General features: G+C 42.5%; 1 protein-coding gene across 1 annotated transcript; it reads right to left on the reverse strand.

Annotated features, from left to right (window-relative positions):
- Positions 1–22,580: 22,580 nt before the first annotated feature.
- LOC127664156 (keratin-associated protein 5-1-like) lies at positions 22,581–23,792 on the reverse strand. The gene has a single exon (XM_052156013.1). It carries the CDS (start codon positions 23,790–23,792, stop codon positions 22,581–22,583), a length of 1,212 nt encoding a protein of 403 aa, XP_052011973.1.
- Between the last annotated feature and the right edge of the window lie 2,001 nt (positions 23,793–25,793).

Consider the following 25,793-nt stretch of genomic DNA (forward strand, 5'->3'; position numbering starts at 1 on the left):
GATAAACCTGTGGCTATGTACAAATTGTATTGCTTACATTTTGATAGCAAGTACATTTAATTCCTAGATCAGTTTGTGAGGAATTGACACCTTTATTTTGTGAACTGTCACAGTCTTTGGACACAGTGTCTGTTTGCTTATTTAGTTTTGTTTTCTCTTAATCAGCATTTTGTAATTTGGGGGATAGAGAAAGCCCTCCATGCTTCAGTGGGCTCATATCTAAGTACTCACTGGGATCTGGAGTTCTTTTCAATAGAATCACGCTCTAAGCTTTGATTCCACGTGTCCTTTGTTAGTATAGAAAAATGCAGTGGGTACTTTTATGCTGAATGTGTGTCTACAAATCTTGCTGAATTCGGTCATTAGTTCTATGAAGTCTGTTATGGAGATCTCCATAGTTTTCCCATAGGCATACATTTATCTTATGTAAATGTCCTTTTATGTCTTTCTAATCTATAGGTCATTGCTTGTTTTCTTTGTCTTTATTCTGGCCAAAGCTTCTAGGTTTGATGAGTAGCAACAGTGAGCATGGATATCCTTCCTTCCTTCCTTTTGATCACAAAGTGAAAACATTCCATTTCTTACTATGAAGTGTTGTATTAGCTGTAGGTGTTTTTTCAGTGCTAAAGCAGTTCACATCTGAATCTAAGATAATGACTTTTCACTGTGAATGATCTCTCTCTCTCTCTCTCTCTCTCTCCATATATCAAATACACACACACACACACACACACACACACACACACAAATACTTTGGTGGTTGGCCTGATCTGATGGTATTATGATGCCTCTTAAGATTTATGATGGATTACATTGACTGATTTTTGATTATTGAACCAGTCCTGTACACCTGGGAACAGTGACACCTTTCCATCATCTGTTAGACTTAGTATGCATCTCTGTATTCAGTCTGCTCATAGTTTCTTGGGATCTCTATTAGCTACTTTCCCTATCAATGTAATATAATACCTGAAAGAAGTAACTTACAAGAAGAAGAAGTAATTTATTTATTTATTTATTTATTTATTTATTTATTTGTTTGTTTGTTTGTTTGTTTTAGAGACAGTACATTGCATTATGGCAAAGAAGGCATAATGGCTGCAGCAGCTCACAGCTGTGAGGATGACGGGAGGGGGGTGGGGGGGATGCTTGAAGACACAGGTTCCATGAGGGAGAGAGGATCAGCCATGAGTAAGGCTTGGCTGTCATCTCTCTAAGACATGCCCAGCATCCTACTACCTCAAAGTTCCACCTCCTAAAATTTCCACACGCTCCCGACATGTACCACTACCGCCTGGTTGCGAAGTAACCAAACACATGAGCCCGTGTTCTCAGACCTCACACACTTGTGCCTAACTTTTTTGGGGTGCCTTTTCTTTTCTGATCTGTGTCTCTCCTTCCTACATTCAGCACCAATCAAACTTTAAAGGTTTGGTGGAACTCAGGAGGTCTTTAAGTACAAGTCTCTTTGCTTAATCTTTTGGAATAAGGTTTGACCCTTTGACTTGTCAGAGGATGGGGGTCTTCTCCAAGACTGCTGAAAACAGGGGCATCAAGCTGTCAGTTTGTTGTTTTACTGACTACAGAGCTTGTTCTGTGACTGAGATTTCTAATTTATGCCTTTTTTCATCAAACATTGTCAATTTTGCAGAAGTTTAAATGATTCTTGATAATTCCACCAATAATAACTTTTTGTTTGGCTTTGTTTCAGTGATTTTTCTCTGGTAGTTCTGTTTCCAATTTCATTCCTTTTTCTCTGTGCTTTATCTGCACCTTGTCTCCCTGCTGGGTCCTGTTTCCTTTCCCCTGTTTTCTGAGGAGAAACTGGGGCTCTGTGTGACATCTTTCTTCTTTGCTGATGTCCACTGTGAGATTCCTTCCATAAATTTGACAAGTTGAGATTTTATTTTCCTTAAATTGCATATTTGGCATTTTGAATACTCTGGAGACATCCTTTTGGGTCATTTGGAGGATATTATTTCACTTCTGTTTGTTTGAAGATGTCTCCACTCACTGCCTGTCATTCCTGACTAGCTGGATTCCAAGATGGTTGTACATGTACACTCTATTACTCAATTTCTGTAGACTTGTCAAGGATTCCTTTGTTACAGGTATGCTCTGCCTTGGGGAGTGTTTGCTAGCTGCTTGACAAGAATGCTGACTGACAGTTCTGTAAGGGTTAGAGAGGTCCCCATATCAGTTCAACTCTTCTTTATGTTGACAATGAAGACAACGGGGACATGTCACCTGGATGTGAAGAGCACGAGGGGACATTGTTTTATTTGGATCATAGTTACAGAGTTTCTGTCTGCCATGGTGAAGAAACTGGGAAAGAATAGAGATGCTCAAATCATGGCGGCCATGAACCCAAGAGCCAGAGCACACACTCAATCCTCCTCCCCCGCCCCCCACTCCTGGCTTCTCTCTACAGGATGGAATTGATACACTCAGTCAGGGCTTTCCCTCTTATTTAATCTCACCCAGAAATGTGCCATAGATGCACCTGATTGCATGCCTCAGGATTAATCCCCACAGTCCCTGCTGAACAAAATTACTGATTTTTGGTTACAAGTTCTGTTTGTTGACTGTGAAGACGACCTGGGGGTGTGTGTTTTCGTCTCCATTTTACTCAACTTTGTCCACTTTAGAGATTTGTTCTTTACCTCAGCATGCACTTTTAGGGTTGATCCTGTGATTTCACAAAGCCCTGCTCATCCCTAGGAATGTTCTTTGCTCTCATGCTGCTTATTTTGATATTCATACAACCTTGCTTATTTTTTGTGCAGGTAGCTTGAAATTTTTATTCTCCTGTTTGCTATTTCACACTTCCTGTGGATACTTGGGCATTCCTTTTCGGACTTTCAGTTTGGGCCATGTATATGTGTGTAAGAATCTTGTTTTACAGATTTTTATCAGTCTTTTTTTGAGTGTTGTGGTATATATATCCACCTAATCATAACATCCTGCTGTCAAGTACTTACCACTTAAGCTGAAGTATTGAAACCTTCCTTCCTATCTCGCTCCTTAGCTGCACAACTTTTAAAATCTGGCTTCTGCATTCTCTGAAGATCTCTCTGCAGATGACACAATCCCTTCATGTTTCTTCTACCAGGGAAATGGAAATGTTTCTTTCCTTCCGGAAGGTTCTCCTGTTGAGCTCTCTTTTGAGGGATCTGTGGTAATACCCTGGCCTCCTTCCTTCCAACGAGACATTTTCTTTATCTGACTCTACCTCCTTTGCTGATGAGGTATCAGCTCCCTCCTGCTGGTTATCATTGTTCATCTTTGTCTTCAGATGTCAAAATTTTACTTCTTAAATATTCTCTTTGGGATTTCTTCGGATTTGATATTTGGGGCTGTTAACTTTCATAACATTTAGGGAATTTTCAGCTGTAATACGTTATTGCATACCCTTTGCCAAAGTACAAGGTTATTTTTTCAAACGTATCTGTGCCTTCATAATTTCTTCTTTCTCAGAAATGTAATGGTGTAGGTGCTGGGCTTTCTGATTCTGTCCCATGAGCCTTTGCAACTGTTCTGTCATCAATTCGGCAGCAGGTTGTTTGCCTTCACGCTGACTGTGCCTTATCCCTTCCTTCCCATACCCTGTAGACATATTACATTTTTGACCCTGGGTCACATGTGTTTAACACAAAATCACCAGTACATTTAGAATATTATGAAATTCTCCAATTAATTTATTAAGTAATTAGATTTTATCTGTTTGAGTCTTTTGCCTACATGAACATCTTGAATTTGTGTATGTGGTGCCTGCAGAGGCCAGAAGAGAGTGTTAGATTCTAAGGAACTGAAGTTATAGTTTTTAACTTCTGTGTGAGTGTGAACTGAACCAGGATCCTCTAGCAGAGCAGCCAGTGTTTTTAACCATGGGCCATGTCTCCAGACCCCATACATATTTTTTGTAAATCAATTGCACAGTTCTTGAGTGTATGAACTTTAAGGATGGCGATGTTGTGTTATAATGTCGCAAAAGTGAGTACAACCAAGAGATTCTTCATTGCTTTTTTGTTTTGTTTTGTTTTTGTTGTTGTTGTTTTTTGGATTTGTTTTTTTACGAGACAGGGTTTCTCTGTATAGCCCTGGCTGTCCTGGAGCTCACTCTGTAGACCAGGCTGGCCTGGAACTCAAAAATCTGCTTGCTTCCGACTCTCAGAGTGCTGGGATTACAGGGGTGTGCCACTACCACCCGGCTTTCATTGCTATTTTAATTCTGAATCCTACATATTTCAGTTGTAAGGTTAATTTCCCCATGGGTCAATTGACAAAGTGCAGTTATTAGATTCAAGTTTCTGCTTTTGAATTTATAAGAGAATGTATAATTGTCTATTCAGTTTTCTAATGGTCCCTTTAGAACTATTAATGCTGACTCAAACATTTGATTTGCCTCGATGTTTGGAAAGCCAGTTGAGTTTCCTTAGTTTTTCGGGTCGCATTTTTCTTGTTGATCATTCACTGTTAATATTCATGAGAGTTTTAGATATCTTGAGTTCTTTAGGTATAGTATTAGGATCCCCTTCTTTGATTTAACTCTTCCATCTTGCATGTACTCTATTTTGGGTTGTGTGTGGATCCCAGCAGGTTTGTGTGACTTGCATACCAGTGATACGCATTCTCATCTCAGAGCTCTGTGGAGTAGAATCCGTGGACTGTGCTCTACTTCTGAGACCTACCTGCCCGGCTGGACCTTTGGGCATTTGTTAAAACTACACTGAGCCTGGTCACGTTCTATCATTGGCTGTGACATCCTGGGCCTGCCACTACTGAGGAGACTGGAAGCTGTGGCCATCACTGGGTTGGATGGGTCTTGCAGGTGTGAGTTTGGGTAGGTTATAGATCTATCAGTTTGTGCTTTGATCTGTTAGAACTGACCCCACCTCTATATCCCCTGGAGGCCTTACACATGCCAGACTGTGGAAGACAGTCTCAGTGCAGCCCAGAAAAGCTCTATCCTCTGTCTAGAATAGAGGAGTCCCTGCTCCAGTTGACCATAGATTTGTTATTTGTGATACTTAAGGTTTCATGCAGTGCTTCCCAACACACACTGTAGAATATGAAGAACCCTAGGTCATGCCTAGTCAAGAGCCCGCTGTCTCTCTGTGACTTTGTAGAGTTGTTCACTGGTTTCTTCAGTTGAACTTAAAAAGAATAGCAAGGGGAGAAAAATCTGAACCAGCCAGTCTCAAAGCCTGTTTTTTGTTTGTTTTTGTTTTTCTCATGTGAGTATGCACTACTTTCTTGCTCCTGGAATTATGCATGGATACTGAGGTCTGCAATCTTTAGACACTTTGTAAATGGTCTCTAAACTTACAGGAAGATAACAAATTTAAAACAAGAGGCATTCTGGTGTTCTCTACTGTCAGGTGATAGATCTGACCAAGGAGTGAATAATTTCTCACTCTCTCTCTTCTCTCTCTCTCTCTCTCTCTCTCTCTCTCTCTCTCTCTCCCTCTCTCTCTCCTTTACATGCTAATCACAACCCCTCCCTCCACTCCTCCCAGTCCCACCCTCACAAACCCCTCTCCTTCCTCTTCTCCTCAGACAATGGGAATTCCCCCATGGGTACCAACCCACCCTATCACATCAAGTTGTAGCAAGAATAAGCACATCCTAAGGCCTGAGGAGAAGGGAATCCAAAGGAGGCAACAGAATCAGAGACAGCCCTGCTCCAATTGTTAGGGGACCCACATGAAAACCAAGCTTCACATCTGCTACAAATGTGTAGGGGGCGTAGGTCCAGCTCTTGCATGCTCTTTGGTTGTCATTCAGTCTCTATGAGCCCCTGTGGGCTCAGGTTAGTTGTCTCTGTAGGTTTTCTTGTGGTATCCTTGGCCTCTCTGGCTCCTTCAGGCCTATCCTCTACTATTCCACCCCCCCAAAACTCCCCAAGCTCCACCTAATGTTTGGCCTGTGGGTCTCTACATCTGTTTCCATCAGTTGTTGGAGGAAGCCTCAGGAGACAGTTATGATAGGCTCCCAAGGAGTGAATCTTAGAGCTATGGACTGAGCCACATCTGGGATGATCAGACAAAGCAGTCGTAAGTTCAATATAGTGACCAAAGGGGGACATGGGAAATCAGAGAGGAGTTAGAAGGTCTGTGAGACTGAAGTGGAGATAGGAAGGCTTATGGAGAGCCAGTGAGGAGCTGAAGCTCAAATCTGAAAGGAAGTTGGGGTCTGAAGGTAGACAACTCCCCTTAAGCTCTGGCATTTTTCCACTAGAAAAAATAATCCTATTCTCCTTGTTATGAAAATGTGTGTGTGGCAATTAGATATTTTAATTTTAGACTCCTAGAGGCAACAGATTAAAAGGTATTGATACAAAGTGTTAAGACTAAAACTGCTCTGAAGTTGCCAAAGTCAACGTGTGTACAAATGAGTAAAGGTTACACTGTGGCAAAGTGGGCGGAGGTGCACTCAAGCCAGTGCTTCTGGAGCACATCTGAGAGGCAGGGACCCTGTAAACAACACTCAGATGACAGAGCCATTCAACATTTTCCTTAAGCATTCTGACTGCCCTAACAATCACTATTTTGTGATTCTGAGATAATCTTTCATGGCAAGTTAAGTTTAATGACATCATTTTCATTTTATTTTTATAGGCACGCAGATTACTCTGAGTCCTGTGGTCTGGCAAGCATTTGATTGATGGAGTACAAGTAAGCACCCCCCCTCCAGCCTGATGCCCCAGGGTTAGAAAGTCCTCATTCCTTTTTTTCTGAGGTCAAGCGACGAATGACACAGGTTAAGGGTTTCTATGAAGGCCTTCCTGTCTGGGGAATAGTCAGTCTTACCCTGAAACCTATCAGACCTTGCCCAAATAAAATGATTCTCCTCAGCAAAATTAATTCCTCAGGTTAGAAGAGATTTTCAGAGTAACGTCATCTGAGAAAGGTAAGAAGATGTGAATGAAAGCTCATGGTTGCCTTTTGAAGACTTAGTCAATCAGGAGTTAAGGTAGATTTCAAAATTTAGTGCTGTTGAGCTAGATTTTGGAATTTGGAAATTGTGAATGGTCAGTGTTAATAATTCAATGATGAAAGGACTCTCTGAGTCATTCTCTAGCCAAATCCAAATAAATACCATTTGGTTCTGATACTAGAAAGCAAAAGCATGCATAGGACTCACAGTGTTAGATGTTGATGTCAGAGGGTGTACCAAGCATCTGAATGTGCAGCCAGTAGACAACAAGGAGAAAATAAAATACACGTAAATAAAAATAATGGATAGAGATCAAATAATATGTCGATCAAATAAAATTTTCTACAAGAATAATTTGTGTGTATGTATTTATATGTGTGGATGCACAAATGTGTGTGTGTGTGTGTGTGTGTGTATGTGTGTGAAGGCCAGAGGCTTACCTCCTGTGTCTTCCTTGGTGACTTACACCAGGTGCTATCAGGTCATTTTCCTCCTTGAATCTGGGGCTTGAATCATTCAACTAGCATGGTGGGCAGCGAGCCCCGGAGGTCTCATCTGTCTCCCCAAGGAGGTTATAAGCAGACACCTCCATGCTCTGCTTTTTTACATGAGCTCTGGTGATCAAACCCATGTCCTCATGTCTGAGTGTCAAGTGCTTTGCCCACTAAGTCTCTATTTATTTATTTGTTTGTTTGTTTAAACATTATTGAAGCTATATACTTTTAAGTTGTAAAGTGACAGACTTTTATGTACAATGTACACAATGACCCATTTCCCATGGTGTAACTTATATTATATATATGGTATTATTATATACCATACCATTATTATATATATGATATATATATATCATATATATATGATTCTTTATTTACATTTCAAATGTTGTCCATTTTCCTGGTTTTTCCCTCGAAAACCCCCTATTTCATTCCCCCTCCCCCTACTCAACAACCCACCTACACCTGCTTCCCTGTCCTGGCATTCCCCTATACTGGGGCACTGAGCCTTCTCAGGACCAAAGGCCTCTTCTCCCATTGATGCCCAATAAGGCCATCCTCTGCTATATATGCAGCTGGAGCCATGGTCCCTCTCCATGGTGTAACTTCATCTTCATATCAAGAACATTTATAATATCTCTGAGCAATTACGATAATGTAACACAAAAGCCTTCTAATACTTGACAAACTTTCTATATTCAAAAGTCTAGAAAACCAATATTCACCCCAAATTTGCAAAGGTTTTTATTCTCAACTGCAGCAGGCTTTAAGTTCTGTGAAGAAAGACTGTCCTGTTGAACTTAGGGAATGCCAGCGTGCCTAACTTCATGCTTCTCTTCTTACTGCAGTGGCTTCTGGGTAACAAACACCACTTGAGAATCTGGATTTCACAGTGCAGCCTCTTCTCTCTCTGGACTTGCGGGCCTGGGGTGACTGAGGGTAGAAAGCAATCTCCACATTTTCATTGCACTTGGGGAGTCAGGTCTCATCCCGACCCTGGGTAATTGAATAGGTGTCTGTTGTGGAATTGCTCAGGCCAGTCTAATTGGGACTCCGTGTATTTCCCCTGTCTGTAAATTAATTTGGGTGAAACTAGACACGTTAAAGTGTTGCCAGCTGTAAGATTAGGCCTGCTAACGACTCCTAGGCCAGGAGAAAGCTGAAAAGAACACACATTTCTGAGCTCTGAAGTGTATTGTGAATTGTAATTCCCGATCCCTCAACTGTATGGGTAGAAGCTGAAGCAGGTAGGAGATAGTCCAAATAGAGATTTGTATATAATTTTTTAAAAGATCAGAATATATGGAAGCAACAGAAGTGATGATTAATCAAATAATTTTAGGGAACCACATGTTAAAACTGGACCCCAGAATAGGCATTGGTAAGAGTGCCCGGCTTCTGATTACACGGCACCCACAGCCTCTGTATGGGATGTCTATAGCACAAAGAGAAAGAAATAAGACCACGTCACCTGGCAGAAAAGCACATGTCACATCAGAGCTTTTCCATTTTCTTTTTTTTCAAAAAGAGTACGTGCTTGCACAGACTTAAGAAGTAAACAACCCAGCAGGAATTATAATGAGCACTTGGCTGAGTAGCCCCATGGCCCCATCTCCAATCTACCTTTGACAGACAGAGGCTGAGTTCACGTGGTTGTCAGATACATAAGGCATGCTACCCATGAATCTTCCCGAGGTCACTGTTCTGTTTTGATGTTATATGGTGTATTGAGGGCCCTCAGATTATGCCCTGTCTTTCTCCTCATTCTCATTTACATACTTACATTAGTTTTTAAACAAAATTTTAAGTTGTTAAATAATTATAGTCTCACAACAAACTGTAAGGATAGTTTGAGTAGGTCCTACAAACTCTTCACTCTGTTTTTTCTTTCCCCATTGATCACACCCTGGATACTAACTATAAAACTCCTAAGCCAGAAATCCACATTGATACAAGGCCTGACGAGTTGTATGCCATTCTGTACATATAAATTCATGAACAGAGTGACACAGAAATGTTCTAGCTGCACAAATATTTCCTTCTCGACCTTTAAATAGTATAAACTACCCAGTTCTACCTTTGCCATCTCTACCTTGTTAGCCACTGGTCTATAACTCTCTGCTTGGATGGATTTAGAGATAGATATCAATAAAATAATACAGGATATGACCTTTAGAAGTCAACCCTTTGTTCAACATGCTTTCGGGATTCCCTAATGTTTTTGAAATAATAATAGTGATTTACTCTTATTATTGCTAAATAATATCTCATAGTGTGGTTATACTGTATACCACATCTTTTAATCATTTTTGGTTGGGTATAAATTTTACATCTTATTAATAAGGTCACACTGGTCATTGGTGTGAAGGATTTTATGTGAACTTATACTTTGATTTCTCTGTGGTAAATGTCCAGGAGTAACTTTGCTAGCTTCTTCTGTAGTTATATGTTGGTGTTTGTTTTTCTTTTAGTGTTTTTCAGGCTATTCTTAGAAGTAGAGTCTGAGCAATCCAGTTTCTCTACATTCTCATGTGCATTGTTTTCTATTTATTTGAGTCACTCTGACAAGTGTGTGGTAGTTATCTTGTAGTCTTGATTTGCAATTCTATAAAATCTAGCAATGCCTTTTAGCCACCTTTCCACACACTTACTATTGCCTCAACTGTGAAGTATCTCAAGATTTTTGCCTCCATTCTAGTTTGGTTCTTTATTTCTTCCACTGTTGAGTTTTGAGAAGACTTTCTTTATTCTTGATGCCAGTTTAATGTTATTTATGTGATACTTGGTAGAAATAAAATTTATTATCTCTGTTTTCTTGGTATCTCAGCACTCATCCTAGAGATGTTTGTGTGATCTTCTTAACATTTCTACACAAACAACCATGAGTGCTGTACAATGAAATAGGTTTCTGTATCCCTATTTCATCATTTCTGACTTGCTTCCCTGGATAGGCTTTGGAGGGTTGCAGTGAGAGCACATATTCTTCCCTTGTTTTAGAATATAAGCAATGAATTTCAGCATTGGGCATATGTTTGTGAAGATATTTATCAAACATTGCCCTTGCCTGTATCTGTTTCTTTCTGAAGTCTTGTGAGCAGTTATTGATGTCCCCACTTGTTTGTTTCACAGATTGTTATGATGTTGTCATTTTCTTCTTTACACAGTCATCTGTGGATTTTGTGTGCTGCTTCTCAAATAGCGCGACATCAAATTTGTGGAGTATTGTTGTGGTTTGGGGGCACACCATGGAAAACTTCTGGAGCTTTGGACTGGGAAGGCCTTGAGAACTCGGCTTAATGGGCTCTTGGTGGGATCTTGGAAAAGAAGAATGCTAACAGCAATGGAGACAATGGAAGCCCAGCTTGAGAAGCAAGCTCTCTCTCAGGGCCACTCAGGCGATCTTTTGAATTAAGATTCTGTGGTTCTGGTTAGCTAGTGCAGAGCAATTAGCTGTGCTGCTTACGAGGACTATACCACTGAAGTAACACCTTTCTTTAATGGGACAACTGACATTGGCCAGCTGGGGTGAAAAGTACACTGGGATTAGAAAGAGACCAGCATCACTGAGGACAATTCTTCTAGGACTATTTTCTCAGATTCATTATACAAGCTGTGGCCCAGAGTGCCAAGGGTACATCTCACACTGGCATAAAGATCACCAAAGTAGTACTGGTTCTAATATGTCATTCCAGGTCTCACACGCGTTCACCTCACCCAAAAGCAGGCTTATTGCTTCCCTCTACTTCTTGGGGGTTTAGCTACCCCCATTCTTATTTATTTATTTAACCAAAATCAAAGAGAGAAATTCAGGGTTTGATTTTAAGACACACGTACCTCCTACCAGACAACTCACCATCCATTCTGCTCACTGTGGGAAAGGATGGGATGAATCCACACACATACATGCATGGGATGAACTCACACACATACATGTATGAATCATACACTTACATGTGTGTATATGAGCATTGTTTGGTTACTTTTCTATTGCCATGACCAAAGCAGCTTATAAAAGAGAGCAAGGATTTAATTTGAGGCTCCTGGTCCCAGAGGGTTAGAGGTCATAATTATCATGGTGGGGACCATGATAGCAGACAGACAATAGACTCCAGCAGTAGCTGAGTACCCACATATTGATCTACAGGCGAAAGAGACAGAGACAGAAATACAGAGACATGGGATGGTGTGGGCTTTTGAAACCTTAAAACCCACCTGCTCTGTAACATAGCTCCTTTAATAAGGCCACACTTCCTAATCCTTTCCAAATATGAGACTATAAGGGACATTCTTATTCAAACTAGCAGACTCTGCTCCCTGGACCCCAGGACCCTGGCCCTGTCATAACGCATCTATTCCAACTTCCAAAGCTGCCATGATCTCTCACACTCCTCCACACAGGTGAAAGCCCAACGTCTCTTCTGGGACTCAAAGCAATCTGTCAATCATAACCCCCACAGAAAAAATCATATGCCTCCCACACAATAGCACAGGCCATGCATTACCATCCCCAAGGGAAAGAATGGGAACATAGTGAGGAAATACTGGATAGAAACAAGACAGAGCAGCCAAACTCTATATCCTGTAGATCCATGCCTAAAGTCAAAGGACTCTGTCCTTCCAGCTATGCCTAGCGAGCACAACACAGCTCCCTCTCTTGGACTGGTTACACTCCCTGTATTCAGCACTCCCTGGCAGTCTCCTCACAGTTCCAGCACCTCTAGAATCATGGGGTCTTCAAGCAATGGCCTCACAGGGCCTCCTCTGCCCAGCCTTAGTGGCTTTCTTAAGCATGAACGAAGACTCCATGACTGCTTTATTCCTTTATCCTTCTGACTGTAAAGCCAAAATTTATATGTCCAGTGCTGTCAGCTTCAGATGCCCACTTGGGAAGGATCCCAACTCCTACCTAGAATTACATTTGCATATCAGACCTCTTTTTGTTCTCCTCACAAATTTCAGGATTATCTGTGTGTGATCTTATCTTTAAGATACATTGTTTATTCCATTTTTCTTCAGTCATTTCCTTACTTCTGTCAGCATAATTTTCTACTACCCATTTTTCTCCTTACACTTAAATTTTTAAATATTTCTTTTTGCCTCAGTAGCTCTTTGTCTCTGTGGGGCTTTAAGAAGGCCATTATTCTTACTTATAAGACAAAGTTAATATTGGAGGGTCTTGGAATCTCTTCTGCCAACAAAGCTAATTCAAAACCTTTCAATCTCTCCCCAGGCTGATTCATAGGACAAGGGCAACAGGCAGCCTTAGTCTGTGGCCAGTTGCTACTATTGTTCCCCTCGAGAAGCTTTCTTGTCTTCCAAATTCCTGCTAGGATGGTCTGACAAACCCTGATTATAGCTCCCATGGCTCTCAGAGTCCAAACTCCAATAGTCTTCCACACTCCTCTAAATGTCACCATGGCAGGTCTGTCACAGCAATATTCTACTTCCTGGTGACGACTTCTGTCCTAGTTACTTTTCTATTGCCATGACAAAACCCAGTGACTAAGGCATAAAAGCATTTAATTCAGGGCTCACTGTTCCAGATGGTTAGTGGCCATGCCCATCATAGGAGAAAGCACAGCAGCAGGTCAGCAGGCATGATGTCCTGGCAATAACTGAGGTCTCAGATATTGATCCCTGAGCATAGGGGGAAGAGCAGGGAGATATGCAAAGCCATATCTGCTTTTTTTGTTGAATATATTCTTCATTTGCATTTCAAATGCTATAACCTTTCCTGGTTTCCCCCCTCCCCCAAAACACCCAACCCATCTTCCCACCCCCTGCCTCCAAGTATATGCCCATCCACCAGGCCCACTCCCACCCCCAACTCCTGTGCCAATTTCCCTTTGTTGGGGCATCTATTGAGCCTTCACAGGACCAAGGACCTCTTCTGCCACTGATGCCCGACAAGGCATTCCTCTGCCCCACTTTGATTGGAACCCTGTGTACCCCTTGGTTGATGGTTTAGTCCCTGGGAGTCCTGGGGCATCTGGGTGGCCGATATTGTTGTTCTTCCCAGGCGCTGTAAACCCCATCAGCTCCTCCAGTCCACCCTCCAGCTCCTCCATTGGGGACCCCACACCCAGTCCAATGGTTGGCTGCTAGCATCTGCCTCTGTGTGTGTAAGACTCTGGCAGGGCCCCTCCGGAGACAACCATGGCATGCTCTTTTTGGTATACACTTCTTGTCCTCCATAGTAGTGTCAGGGTTTGATGACTGTTTATAGGATGAATCCCCAGGTAGGACAGTCTCTGGGTGGCCTTTACTTCAGTCTCTGCTCTATACTTTGTCTCCTTTATTGCTCCTGTGAGTATTTTGTTCCCTTTCTCAGAGGAACCAAAGCACCCCCACTTCAGTCCTCCTTATTCTTCCTGTGGTCTGTGAATCGTAACTTGTTTATTTTGAGCTTTTGGGATAACAGCCACTTATCAGTGAGTGCATACCATGTGTATTCTTTTGTGATTGAGTGTCAGTATGACACTTTCTAGTTCCATTCATTTGCCTAAGAATTTCATGAATTCATTGTTTTTAATCGCTGAATAGTACTCCATTGTGTAGATATACCACAGTTTCTGTATCCATTCCTCTGTTGAAGGACATCTGGGTTCTTTCCAGCTTCTGGCTATTATAAATAAGACACTATGAACATAGCGGAGCATGTGTCTTTATTACATGTTGGGGTATCTTCTGGGTATATGCGCAGGAGTGGTATAGCTGGGTCCTCAGGTAGTACTATGTATAATTTTCTGAGGAACCATCGTATAATTTTCTGAGGAACCATCAAACTGATTTCCCAGAGTGGTTTTACCAGCTTATAATCCCATCAGCAATGGAGAAGTGTTCCTCTTTCCCCACATCCTCTCCAGCATCTGCTGTCCCCTGAGTTTTTCATCTTGGCTCTTCTGACCAGTCTGAGGTAGAATCTCAGTGTTGATTTGATTTACTTTTCCCTGATAACTAAGGATGCTGAACATTTCTTTAGGTGCTTCAGAGCCATTTAAGTTTCCTCAGTGGAGAATTCCCTGTTTAGCTCTGTACCCCAGCCACACCTCCTTTTAATCCTTCTCAAATAGTTTGACCAGCTGGGGACAAAATTTTCAAATATAGGAGTCTATGTCACCTATTATTCAAACCACCACAGGTTTACACACTCACGAGTATACAAGTAACTACACATAAAGAAGAGCAACACCCAAAACCCTATTATTCAAACCACCACAGGTTTACACACTCACGAGTATACAAGTAACTACACATAAAGAAGAGCAACACCCAAAACTGCATTACATATACAGTGGATGAGCCCTTAGCTTGAGTTTCTATTTCTGTCAGGGACGGCAGAAGCAGAGTGACAGCCACCCATGACATGTACTGGCTGCCCACTACAAGCCTCTGTCCCCTTCCCAGCTGCTTCTGCAAATGCATATGAATAATCGTTCTCTTGCACCCAAGATGAGCGAGAGCCACTCTCTCTGGAGTCTGGCCAGCTGCTAATGGATATTCCCTCATGAGCACAGCTGCCCCTGACCCCAGCCCTCAATGTGGCCTGCAGCTCCATGCCGTGTTACACATGTCTCCCCTGGGGATGCCTAGAGGTTAATGGCTTTTCTCAGGAGACACAAGTAGTTTGTTGTTGGGAAACAGGAAACACACCAGTGTTGTAACTGGTCCAGGATTTTGTGTGCATTCAGTGCAAAAACTGAGGAGCACCTACCATGTACAAAACAATTGTAGGGTCAGAGGGGGGATGTGTAAGAATTAATGTGGAGATTCCAGATGCCAGAGCAGACAGTCAGGACAGACAGGCAATAACAATCATAAACACAATGCAGAAGCATTGTTCCATGAACAACAGTAAATGGGCCTCAGGTTAGGAGAGGTCAGAGCAGGACCAGGCTACAGGTCCCACCACAGGACTCAGCTTGGAACACTCTCGCTGTGCCTGCTCCTTCATCTGTAGAGAACAAAGGCCAAGGCAGGTTTTGTCACCTGTCTCGTTTGTTTGTGGGTGCCTAGTTTTTCCATGACTTTACATTTACAAACTAGATACTGCTCTGCAAAAGACTAATGCAAAGGACAAACCTGTCCCATCAGGATTTTTTTTTTTTAATTCTCCTGTTCAGACCAGGGACACAGGGAATTGAAATTGTAGGGGCTGAATATGCAAGTATTTGAATTTTTTTCTTACTAGGAAAAATGTATTCTTTGTGAGAATGAGTGACTGTCAGGTCTCAAGAATTGGAGGTTCACAGGGCTCCTGTACATGGATAGTCTCGATGGTCTGAGCTGAGAAGCAGCTGCTAATCTCACAAATGGGTCATCCCTGGGACTCCTGACACCCTGCTTCCCATTGGGGACAAAAACTAGGAGACAGAAGGGTGGAATCTTTCCAAAGATGAGGTTGATCATATCGACCTCAGGCAAGCCTTAGACTCAGGTCATTCTTGGGAATTCTCAGGGTAGGAGCCCAGGGTCCTCACAATCTCCTTTCCTTATGGTTGTATTAATTACTTTGTTGTTGCTTTTGTTGTTGCCGTGACAAATACCCTACAAGAAGCAGTTTATGAAAGGAAGGGTTGATTCTGATTCAAGATTTAGGGGCATGGTCCATCATGGCAGGCAGATGTGGTGGTAGCCTCAGTTCCAGCTGTGGCACCAGGGAGAAGAGGCAGCTGGTCCCTCTCCCCACCATCAGGAGGCCCAAAGAGTAGTCTGTGGGAATGGTGCTACTCACACCCAGTGTGGGTCTTCCTTTCTGGACGTTACAGTTAAGGCTTTCTGGAAATGCCCTACAGTTAAACTCAGAGCTCTAGCTCCTGGGTGACACTAATCCACTCAAGTTGACACTGAAGATGAGCCACCCACACCTTGATTTTGTCTTTGTGTTTCCTTATTTTCAATCATCGTCTGTGTTTTGTGCCATGAGCCCCTTATAGACCACAGATATGGCAGGCTCAATCAATTAAATATGACCTTAAATTCCTTAGTTTAGGAAGGAAAGGCATTATAAAGACTATAATGTCTTTCCTGTGTACAAAGTATGATTGTCCCATTCCTGATGAAACAAATATTAGTACCTGGCGTGCTCTGTAAAGCACTCTCTGGCAGCTGTGTAACTTCCCAATACGTTAGTGAAACTGAAAACCAACCACCACTAAATACTGAGTTGTTTAGTTAGTGGGGACAGAGCAAATGTAAAACAAAATAAAACAAAAAAGCCACCTCCTCCTAGGTAGTGTGTAACTTAGAAGAACAGGAATTCACAAATGCTACATTTTACTGTGTAACTTTTTAATAATATTTAAATACCTTTATTTATGCTCTTGCCTCAAGACCATAAGCAGCATTAGTGAGGCGACACTTCAACTTGGAAATATCAGTTTACAAAGTGCGGGCTTCTAGGTACAATGGCCATCAGCTCTGCCTCAATCAACAGTGGAGAAGAGTTCACAGCCCTCTCAGTACCAACTCTTGACTTGCCTGCAGTATGTCTGCTAGTCTGGAATGACTGCAATACAGAAGGAAAAGCTACAACCCAGGAACATCAATGCCTTAAGCATTGAAATTGGCTGTAGACAAATACGTCAGAATAAAATGGTATCTATGTCAGATGCAGGACTTTAGACATAAGTGACAGAGTTTGTGAGACTCATCTTTCAGTAAGGTTCACTAGACTTTCATTGAAAAATTCTGACCATGGTGGAGAAGGCAGAAGTGTGTGTGTGTGTGCGCGTGCGCACGCATATCCTGGAACAACATGGAAGTGTTATACTAACTGTGAAGGGAAATGTGCCCGCTCCTAGTAATGCCTTTGGAAGAACTCCTCAGGGCAAGTGTCCGTCTAACAGCACCTCTGCACATGCCCCTCACACTCCTCAGATAAGCAGGAGTTTACTCTCCATGACAGGCATATTTTCACTTTTTGTAGACACCTTGGGTCTCTTTTTTCTTCATTATCCCCATTGGTCTGTGTAAGAAAAACATCAAAAAACAATGAAAATGAATATGCCAAGAAGTTTCTGTTTCTTGTCTGTTGTTTTGAGGAACCTAAACATCAGCCTTTAACTCATTTCTTCCTTAATTATAAATATTTATCAGTTTTATAATTATCCAAGTGTTAACGTAAAGAAAAACGCCCATGGAGCAATGTTTGCTAACACTCATTTTGTGTGAGTATTAGGCGTTAATTGAAAACCACTGACACATTCCCTGCTTCACCTGTTTAACTTATCCCTCTTAGCTTTGACTTAGCTAGGTTGACACAACTGGAGTTACCTGAAGAGAGCGTCTTAGCTGACAGACTGTTTGACTGTGGGAGCGTCTGTGGGTGATTGTCCTGTTTCTAGATAGATGCCTGAGGTGTGAGCCCACTGTGGGAGAAGCTGTCCCTGGGCAGGTGGTTCTAGACTGTCCAGGAAGCTAGCTAAGCATGAGCTGTGAGCAAGCCAAGGAGCAGGTAGGTCAGTAAGCCACATTCCTCCAGGGTTTCTGCTTTAAATTCTCCCTTGTGTCCTCATTTCGACCTCCTTCAAGGACGAACAATCTCTTGATGTCACAGTAAACCAAAGGAACCCTTCCATTTCCTAGGCTTCTTTTTTTCAAAGCCTGATTAGAACACCAGCAAGGAGACCAGAATCATTGTCTGGTAATGAATAGCATCCAGTAAACAAATGGATATGTGAGGTTACGTTACTCTGCAGTTACAAAGAGGAGTATATAGTTAAAGGTTGATTCAGTAGTAAATAATCATCTACTCAAGCACCAATATGTGCTACTAACTGACCTATTAATGGCAATACAACTTGCTAACTGAAGTTACACAAATATGTTGATGTATGCCTAAGCTTTCAAAAACACAGATTTCCTGAGGCTGGAGAGATGCCCCAATGGTTAAGAGCCTTGGTTGCTTATCTTGAAGACCTGGATTCAGTTCTCATAACAGTGGCTTACAACTGTCTATAACTCTATTTCCGGGGTATCCGATACCATCTTCTGACCTTCACAGGCATAAGTGCACATGATTCATGAACACACATATGGGCAAAATAGTCATGGAAATAAAATTAAATAAAAAAATAGATCCTTTTCTACAGAACTTTCCTCTTAGGAATTCACATTATAAATAACTAGATGTATTTAAACAGCAAATAAAGTATATTTAATTAAATAAAACTGTGAGTCATTAGAGGGATTTCATTACAAAAATTCCAGTCTGGCAGGTGATTTAGGTTCAACTCTTTAGCACCAAAAAACAAGTATATATATATAAAAAAAAACAACAGAAACCCTGAAAGAACAAATCCCCCTAAACAACCTCTCTGAACAGTTAAATGAACAGAGACGGAATACACCAGCCATGAGCCAATGTTTGCCTTAGTTGTAAGAGACTGGTGCTTCTCCTCCCAACTGGAGAGTGTGTACCTCAACTGAACATGCTCCAGAGCGTGGCCACCCCTACCAGGCCTTCCTGGATGGATAATGTAGACATCTCAGAACAGTGCTCTTCTTCAGCTATGCTTTTGAAATAATTACCTGTGCCATCCTCACCTGATGCTTAACTCTTCTCCCACCCTTTGTCTTCCAGTCCTTACTGACTCTGACCCACTATGCAAACCTGTTGCATCTAGTTATCCCTCAAAGCCTCACCCTCATTACTTAGTCAACGCCATAGACTCCACCTCACAGAGCCTACCATCTTATTGGCAGTTAGAGTTTCAATCAGGGGCATCCAAACAGGAAGCCCTGCGCACACTTCCTCCATTTCAGCTAAACTGTGTCTGTGCCGACCAAGCATTTGCATCAGATCCTGTATTTTAAGAACCCAGCCTGCAAAGTCTTACCACATTGCTGATGCCTCTTGTGTATTTGGGTCTCTTACTTCCATCCAAATGGTCTTATATCACATGTTTCCTCAACACTGTGCCTGGGTGATCTAATATTCTGTAACTGTTCACTGATGCTGGCTGGAAAAATATTTCATTCATAATACTGGCTTATTGTAAAAGGTACAACTGAGAAATAACTGATGAGAAAGTGAGTTCACGCATTCAGGAAAGGTGCTCCCATGCCTTGCTTCACCAAGCCCAAGTCCTCTGAGATCTCCCTATCTCTGGGGCCCTTTTGGGTAAGCATAATTGATTAAATAATTGTTTCTGGTTTTTTTCATCTTTTACCTCCATCCTCTTCCCAGGGGCAATTGGTGGTGCTGAGAATTCCCCCATTCTAAGAATGATTAGGACTTTCTTGATACTATTCCTACTGTGACACTAGGGATCCCAATCAACCGTTATCTCATTACAATGAGAAGAGTCCTTGTCATCCTGGACTTCACAGGCTCAGTCATTGTATGTCAGGAACATAGGACAAAGATCAAATGTAATAACGAATAGTACTTATGTTACACAGAAATGTATAATGGCTTTTGAGCTTTATTCCAGGAGCCAGGGAGGTAGATCCAAAGGAATCTTTATCATTATACTGTGATATCAACAATTGATGGTCTGACAGTATATATGCCTGGCTTGGAAGCTGAAGGATAAACAATACATTCATGCGAAGCACAGTAAGCACTATTGAATTGTTCAACACAACCTTTCCACACAACATTTAACATTCAACATGATTCCTATCAAAATCCCAGAAAGAAAATTTGTACATATAGACAAGAATGTTTTAAATTTTTTCAGGGGAATTAGAAAAGGTAAATCAATTTTAACATTAAGAGGATTGAGGAGGTGGCTATGTGGATAAAACACTTGCCAAACAATTGTGAGGACCTGAGTTCAAATCCCCAGTACCCAAGTAAAGCCACATGAGGTAGCATTTGTCAGTAGATTCAGAGCTCCAATGGTCCAATGGGAGGGAGACGGAGACAAGAGATCCTACGAGAGCGAGCATGCTGGGAACCCTGATGTTCACTGCAGCAAACAGAGATTCTGTTGCAAAACAGGGCGGGAGGTGATGGGGATACCTGAGATCTGACCTCTCCATGTGAATAACGACACACACTCTCACTCTCTCACATGTATCATATACTCGCAGAGGTAAAACATAGAGGAAGGTAAGACAATCACCACACCAATCTTTACTTGTACGCCTACCCCAACCCTATCCCTACTCATAACCCTACCCCTACCCCTACCCATAAAGCTACCCCTAACCCTATCCCTAACCCTAACTCTAGCCCCAACCCTAACAATCACATCATTAAGAATCCATTGTTCTGGGGCTGGAGAGGTGGCCCAGTGGTCAAGAGTAGTTGTTGCCCTTGGCAGAAGACCCAGCTCATTTCCATGTGATGGTTTACCACCACCTGTATGTCACTTTCCAGGGAATTCAATACCCTTTTCTGATTTCTATGGGCTCTAGGCATACACATGGTACACATCCATACATGCAGGCAAATTTCTCATTCATATAAAATAAAGCTAAATCAAAACCTTTAAAGTGGAAAGGATTGATCTAGCATTGGAAAGGAATATAAGGACAGAGAAAAAGGAGGGAGGTGATTGGAGAAGGGATGGAGAAAAGAAGGTTTATGGGACATATGGGGAGGGGGAATCCGGGAAAGGGGAAATCATTTGGAATGTAAACAAAGAATATAGAAAATAAAAATATTTAAAAAAAACCTTTAAAGTGTCCATTGTTTAAGATACTTCTTAATTTTTTTATTAAACTAATAAAATTTATTTTAAAATATACAACTCAGTATTAACATTTTTTAAGTTATCAAAATTTTTATAATAGTTAAATACCTATTAAATATACATGATATCTTCTGAAGCTAAAAGTAATATGCAGTCAGCCAGTTTTTTTAAAATATATTTGGAACATTAAACATGATAGAAGTAGAAAACAATCTCTTATGAAGTCCTCTATGAAAGGAAGTTGTGACAAGTTGCTGATTAGACAGAAACCATTCCATCTCCAAGGGAGAATCCACAGAGTAACTGTGGCTTCAAAGAAGGGATTGGGCAGTGTTCCTTCTGTTTCTATTTTGTGGAATAGTTTGAACAGTATTGGTATTAGGTATTCCTTAAAGGTCTGATCGAATTCTGCACTAAATCCATCTGGTCCTGGGATTTTTGTTGTTGTTATGAGACTATTGATGACTGTTTCTATTTCTTTACACATTATGGGACTGTTTGAATAGTTTATCTGATTCTGATTTAACTTTGGTATTTGTTATCTGTCTAGAAAATTGTCCATCTCATCCAGATTTTCCAGTTTTGTTGAATATAAGTTTTTGTAATAGTATCTGATTATATTTTTGAATTTCCTCAGTTTTTGTTGTTATATCTCCCTTTTCTGTTTAAGATACTTAAGAGTGACAATAAATGCATTCACTGAAAGACAGGTGATGATGGAGAGAGCATCTCTTTGGGGCTCTTTGGGTGAATTTGTGTCCTTGAAATAGGAACCTGTCTTGTACAGAACAAAATCCTTTGATTGAATGAAGAGCTTTGCAGTTAATGCACCAGCACTAATACAGCAAAAAAGAACCCTCACTGTACAGAGCCCTCTCCTGTTTTCATTGTCTGCTCCAGGACTAAGGACAGGGGTGCTCATTCAAACCCACACAAATAATGAGGTCTCCAGGTTATCCTGGAGATGTGATCACAGCCTGTATTGTACTGGATTTTCCTAAACTTTTGATCCTGTATGTCTTGGTAGTTGTGGAATAAATTTCAGCTTCAAATTTGCCCTTTTGACAACCAGACCATCTCTGCATATCTGGGGTGTTTGATTGTCTGGTGGACCAGGTTCGCCAAAGCCATCATAGGTGGTTGGTAGAGCCCATAACATACAATGGACCTAAAAACCAAAGTCACTCTGTTTGACCCTGAATCAGCAGAGACTTTGTGGTGACAGATGAACACAGATCCCTGTGGTATATGTGCCAGCTTCCCTTCAATCTCTCCTCACACACTACCAGCCACTGTGGACCTTGAATTTTGTTTCTAGCTTAATGGAATTAACATGGGTTCTTACCCAGTCAGCGTGTAATGCCCATCACAGCCTCCAGTCAGAGTGTAGTGCTCACCAGGCCTCCAGTCACAGTGCAGTGCTCACCACAGCCTCCAGTCAGAGTGTAGTGCTCACCGCAGCCTTCAGTCAGAGTGTAGTGCTCACCACAACCTCAAATCAGAGTGTAGTGCTCACCAAGCCTCCAGTCACAGTGCAGTGCCCACCACAGCCTCCAGTCACAGTGTAGTGCCCACCACAGCCTCCAGTCACAGTGTTGTGCCCATCACAGCCTCCAGTCAAAGTAGTGCTCTTCAAGCCTCCAGTCACAGTGTAGTGCTCACCACAGCCTCCAGTCAGAGTGTAGTGCTCACCACAGCCTCCACTCAGAGTGTAGTACTCACCACAGCCTCCAGTCAGAGTGTAGTGGTCACCACAGCCTCCAGTTAGAGTGTAGTACTCACCACAGCTTCCAGTCAGAGTGTAGTGCTCACCACAGCCTCCAGTCAGAGTGTAGTGCTCACCACAGCCTCCAGTCAGAGTGTAGTACTCACCACAGCCTCCAGTCAGAGTGTAGTGCTCACCACAGCCTTCAGTCACAGTGCAGTGCTCACCACAGCCTTCAGTGAGAGTGTAGTGCTCATCACAGCTTCCAGTTACAGTGTAGTGCTCACCACAGCCTCCAGTCAAAGTGCAGTGCTCACCACAGCCTCCAATCAGAGTATAGTGCTCACCACAGCCTCCAGTCACAGTGGAGTGCTCACCACAGCCTTCAGTCAGAGTGTAGTGTACACCACAGCCTCCAGTCACAGTGTAGTGCTCACCACAGCCTCCAGTCAAAGTGCAGTGCTCACCACAGCCTCCAGTCAGAGTGTAGTGCTCACTACACCCTCCAGGCATGGTATAGTGCTCACCACAGCCTCCAGTCAGAGTGTAGTACTCACCACAGCCTCCAATCAGAGTGTAATGCTCACCACAGCCTCCAGTCATAGTGTAGTGCTCACCACAGTCACCAGTCACAGTGCAGTGCTCATCACAGCCTCCAGTCAGAGTGAAGGGCTCACCCCAGTCTCCAGTCAGAGTGTAGTGCTCACCACAGCCTCCAGTCACAGTGTAGTGCTCACCACAGCCTCCAGTCACAGTGCAATGCTCATCACAGCCTCCAGTCAGAGTGTAGTGTTCACCCCAGTCTCCAGTCAGAGAGTAGTGCTCACCACAGCCTCCAGTAACAGTGTAGTGCTCACCCCAGTCTCCAGTCACAGTGCAGTGCTCATCACAGCCTACAGTCACAGTGTAGTGCTCACTACAGCCTCCAGTAACAGTGTAGTGCTCACCACAGCCTCCAGTCAGAGTGCAGTGCTCACCATAGTCTCCAGTCAGTGTAGTGCTCATCACACTCTCCAGAGTGTAGTGCTCACCACAGCCTCTAGTCAGAGTGCAGTCCTCACCACAGCCTCCAGTCAGTGTAGTGCTTACCACAGTCTCCAATTAGAGTGTAGTGCTCACCACAGCCTCCAGTCAGAGGGTAGTGCTCACCACAGCCTCCAGTCACGAGGTAATTCTCACCACAGCCTCTCAGTTGGTACAGCACACCTCCATTCCCTTTATCCTCTCCACTTGTCAGTGTGCTGACAGAAATTCAGTGCACTCGCATAAAATTATATAATTCTATTATTTTTGAAGCCAAATACATGATTTAAATATATATTCAATCATATGCAAATATCTACACCCAAAATAACCCAAAGAAAAATGATCATTCTTTCAAACACACACATAAACACACACACACACACACTCATACACACACACTTACACACACACACACTCATACACACACACTTACACACACACACACACACACATACATTCACACACACAGACGCCCCACAGGTTTTTCTTCCTTATTCTCTGCATAGAGTCCTTTGGTTTAGACATTTTCTTGCCCCCTTCCTTACACCAAAGTTTCCGTCGAGCTAGGTGTGCTGCCTGACATCCTATGTACATCCCACTGGTCTTGGGGATTCCAAACATTCATAGAAAGCACTGAGGACTGTGCTGTCCTAGGCACTGTTGGAGACCGTGTCCATCCGAGCACTGGTATTGTTGAGTGTCTAGGCCAACAGAACCAGACAGAGGAAGAAAAGCTATTATTCAAGATAGTTACAGTAAGTAAGAGGGGGGATGGGCAAGGAGGCTCCTCAGCAAGACAAGAAACATGGCATTGGAATGGGAATGGGCAATCCACTTATGAAGCATCATGTGCCAAGTCAGTGACTATACAGCACTTTAGGGACCAGGCTACCAAGAGCGTGGTGACTGCTGTAGGCAGGTGGTAGCACTGAGGACCTTGGATGCTGTCCTCTGTACAGAAGTGGACCGTCCACATGAGATGAGTCCTACTTGATGGCCTGTCAGGCTGACCAGGCTTCTGTGCTAAATGGGAGGCAGGGAGGCCGTCAGAGAGGAGGGACCACATGTAGGAGGTTATTGGACGGGTCCAGGTGAGATATGGCATGGCAATCTAATGGGAAAACAATCTAATGGGTAATTACAATTGTCAAGAGGGTTCCTAGGAACAAGTGTCGGATGCTATAAGACCTTATATCAGGCTGATCTAAATTACATTGGAGATTAAGAAAAGACTTTCCCGCAGAAGTGATGTTTAATCTGAGACCTGAATAATGAGCCAAAATTACCTAGGCAAAGAGAGAAACGGCCATGGAACAGACTGGAGCAATGAGTGGGCTTTTAAAAAGTGAAGAAAGGCCTGTGTGTGGAGTTTAAAATACAAGGGAAGGCAGGCTGCCTCATTGCAGAGGTCAGAGACTGTGGTGTACAGACATCTTTTGACACACGAGGGCAGCTAGGCATTAGTGTAGGGCAATGGGAAATCCAGAGATGGCTTAACCAGGTGATGAGAGTTACCCTGCACACGGAACCAATAGTAAAGAAGCAGGCAGAGATGGAAAGACAGACAGCACCTGGGGGTGTTTCACAGCTGCTTGAGGGAGCACGGTGCATGGTAATAAGTCTGTGGTGAGGGATTGGAGGTCGGAGGCAGAACACAGACATACTCAGGAGCAGGATCAAGAGTCCATAAGATTACAGTGGACAAAGAAACTTTTAAAACTGATTCCAGGAGTTGGGGAAAAGACATAATGGCTAAGTTATTGTTTTAGCAGTCGAGAGGGCCAGAATCATATCCCAAGAATACATGGAGATAGAGTTCCTGTAGCAAGATGGATGGAAGTTACATTAGTGAGCTTTGAGTTTGATTGACAGACCATGCATAACTTTTTATTTTAAAAGAATAAACTGAAAGATGGATAATGAAAGATTTCCAACATCAGCCTAAGACTTCTACACATATACAGGAACCCCTGCATATTC

Source organism: Apodemus sylvaticus, chromosome 13 (assembly GCF_947179515.1).
Source record: "Apodemus sylvaticus chromosome 13, mApoSyl1.1, whole genome shotgun sequence".
Classification (NCBI taxonomy): domain Eukaryota; kingdom Metazoa; phylum Chordata; class Mammalia; order Rodentia; family Muridae; genus Apodemus; species Apodemus sylvaticus.

Excerpts from the sequence above, each read along its gene's own strand:
- LOC127664156 (XM_052156013.1), bottom strand. The coding sequence starts at position 23,792 with ATGAGCACTACACTGACTGGAGACTATGGTGAGCACTGCACTCTGACT.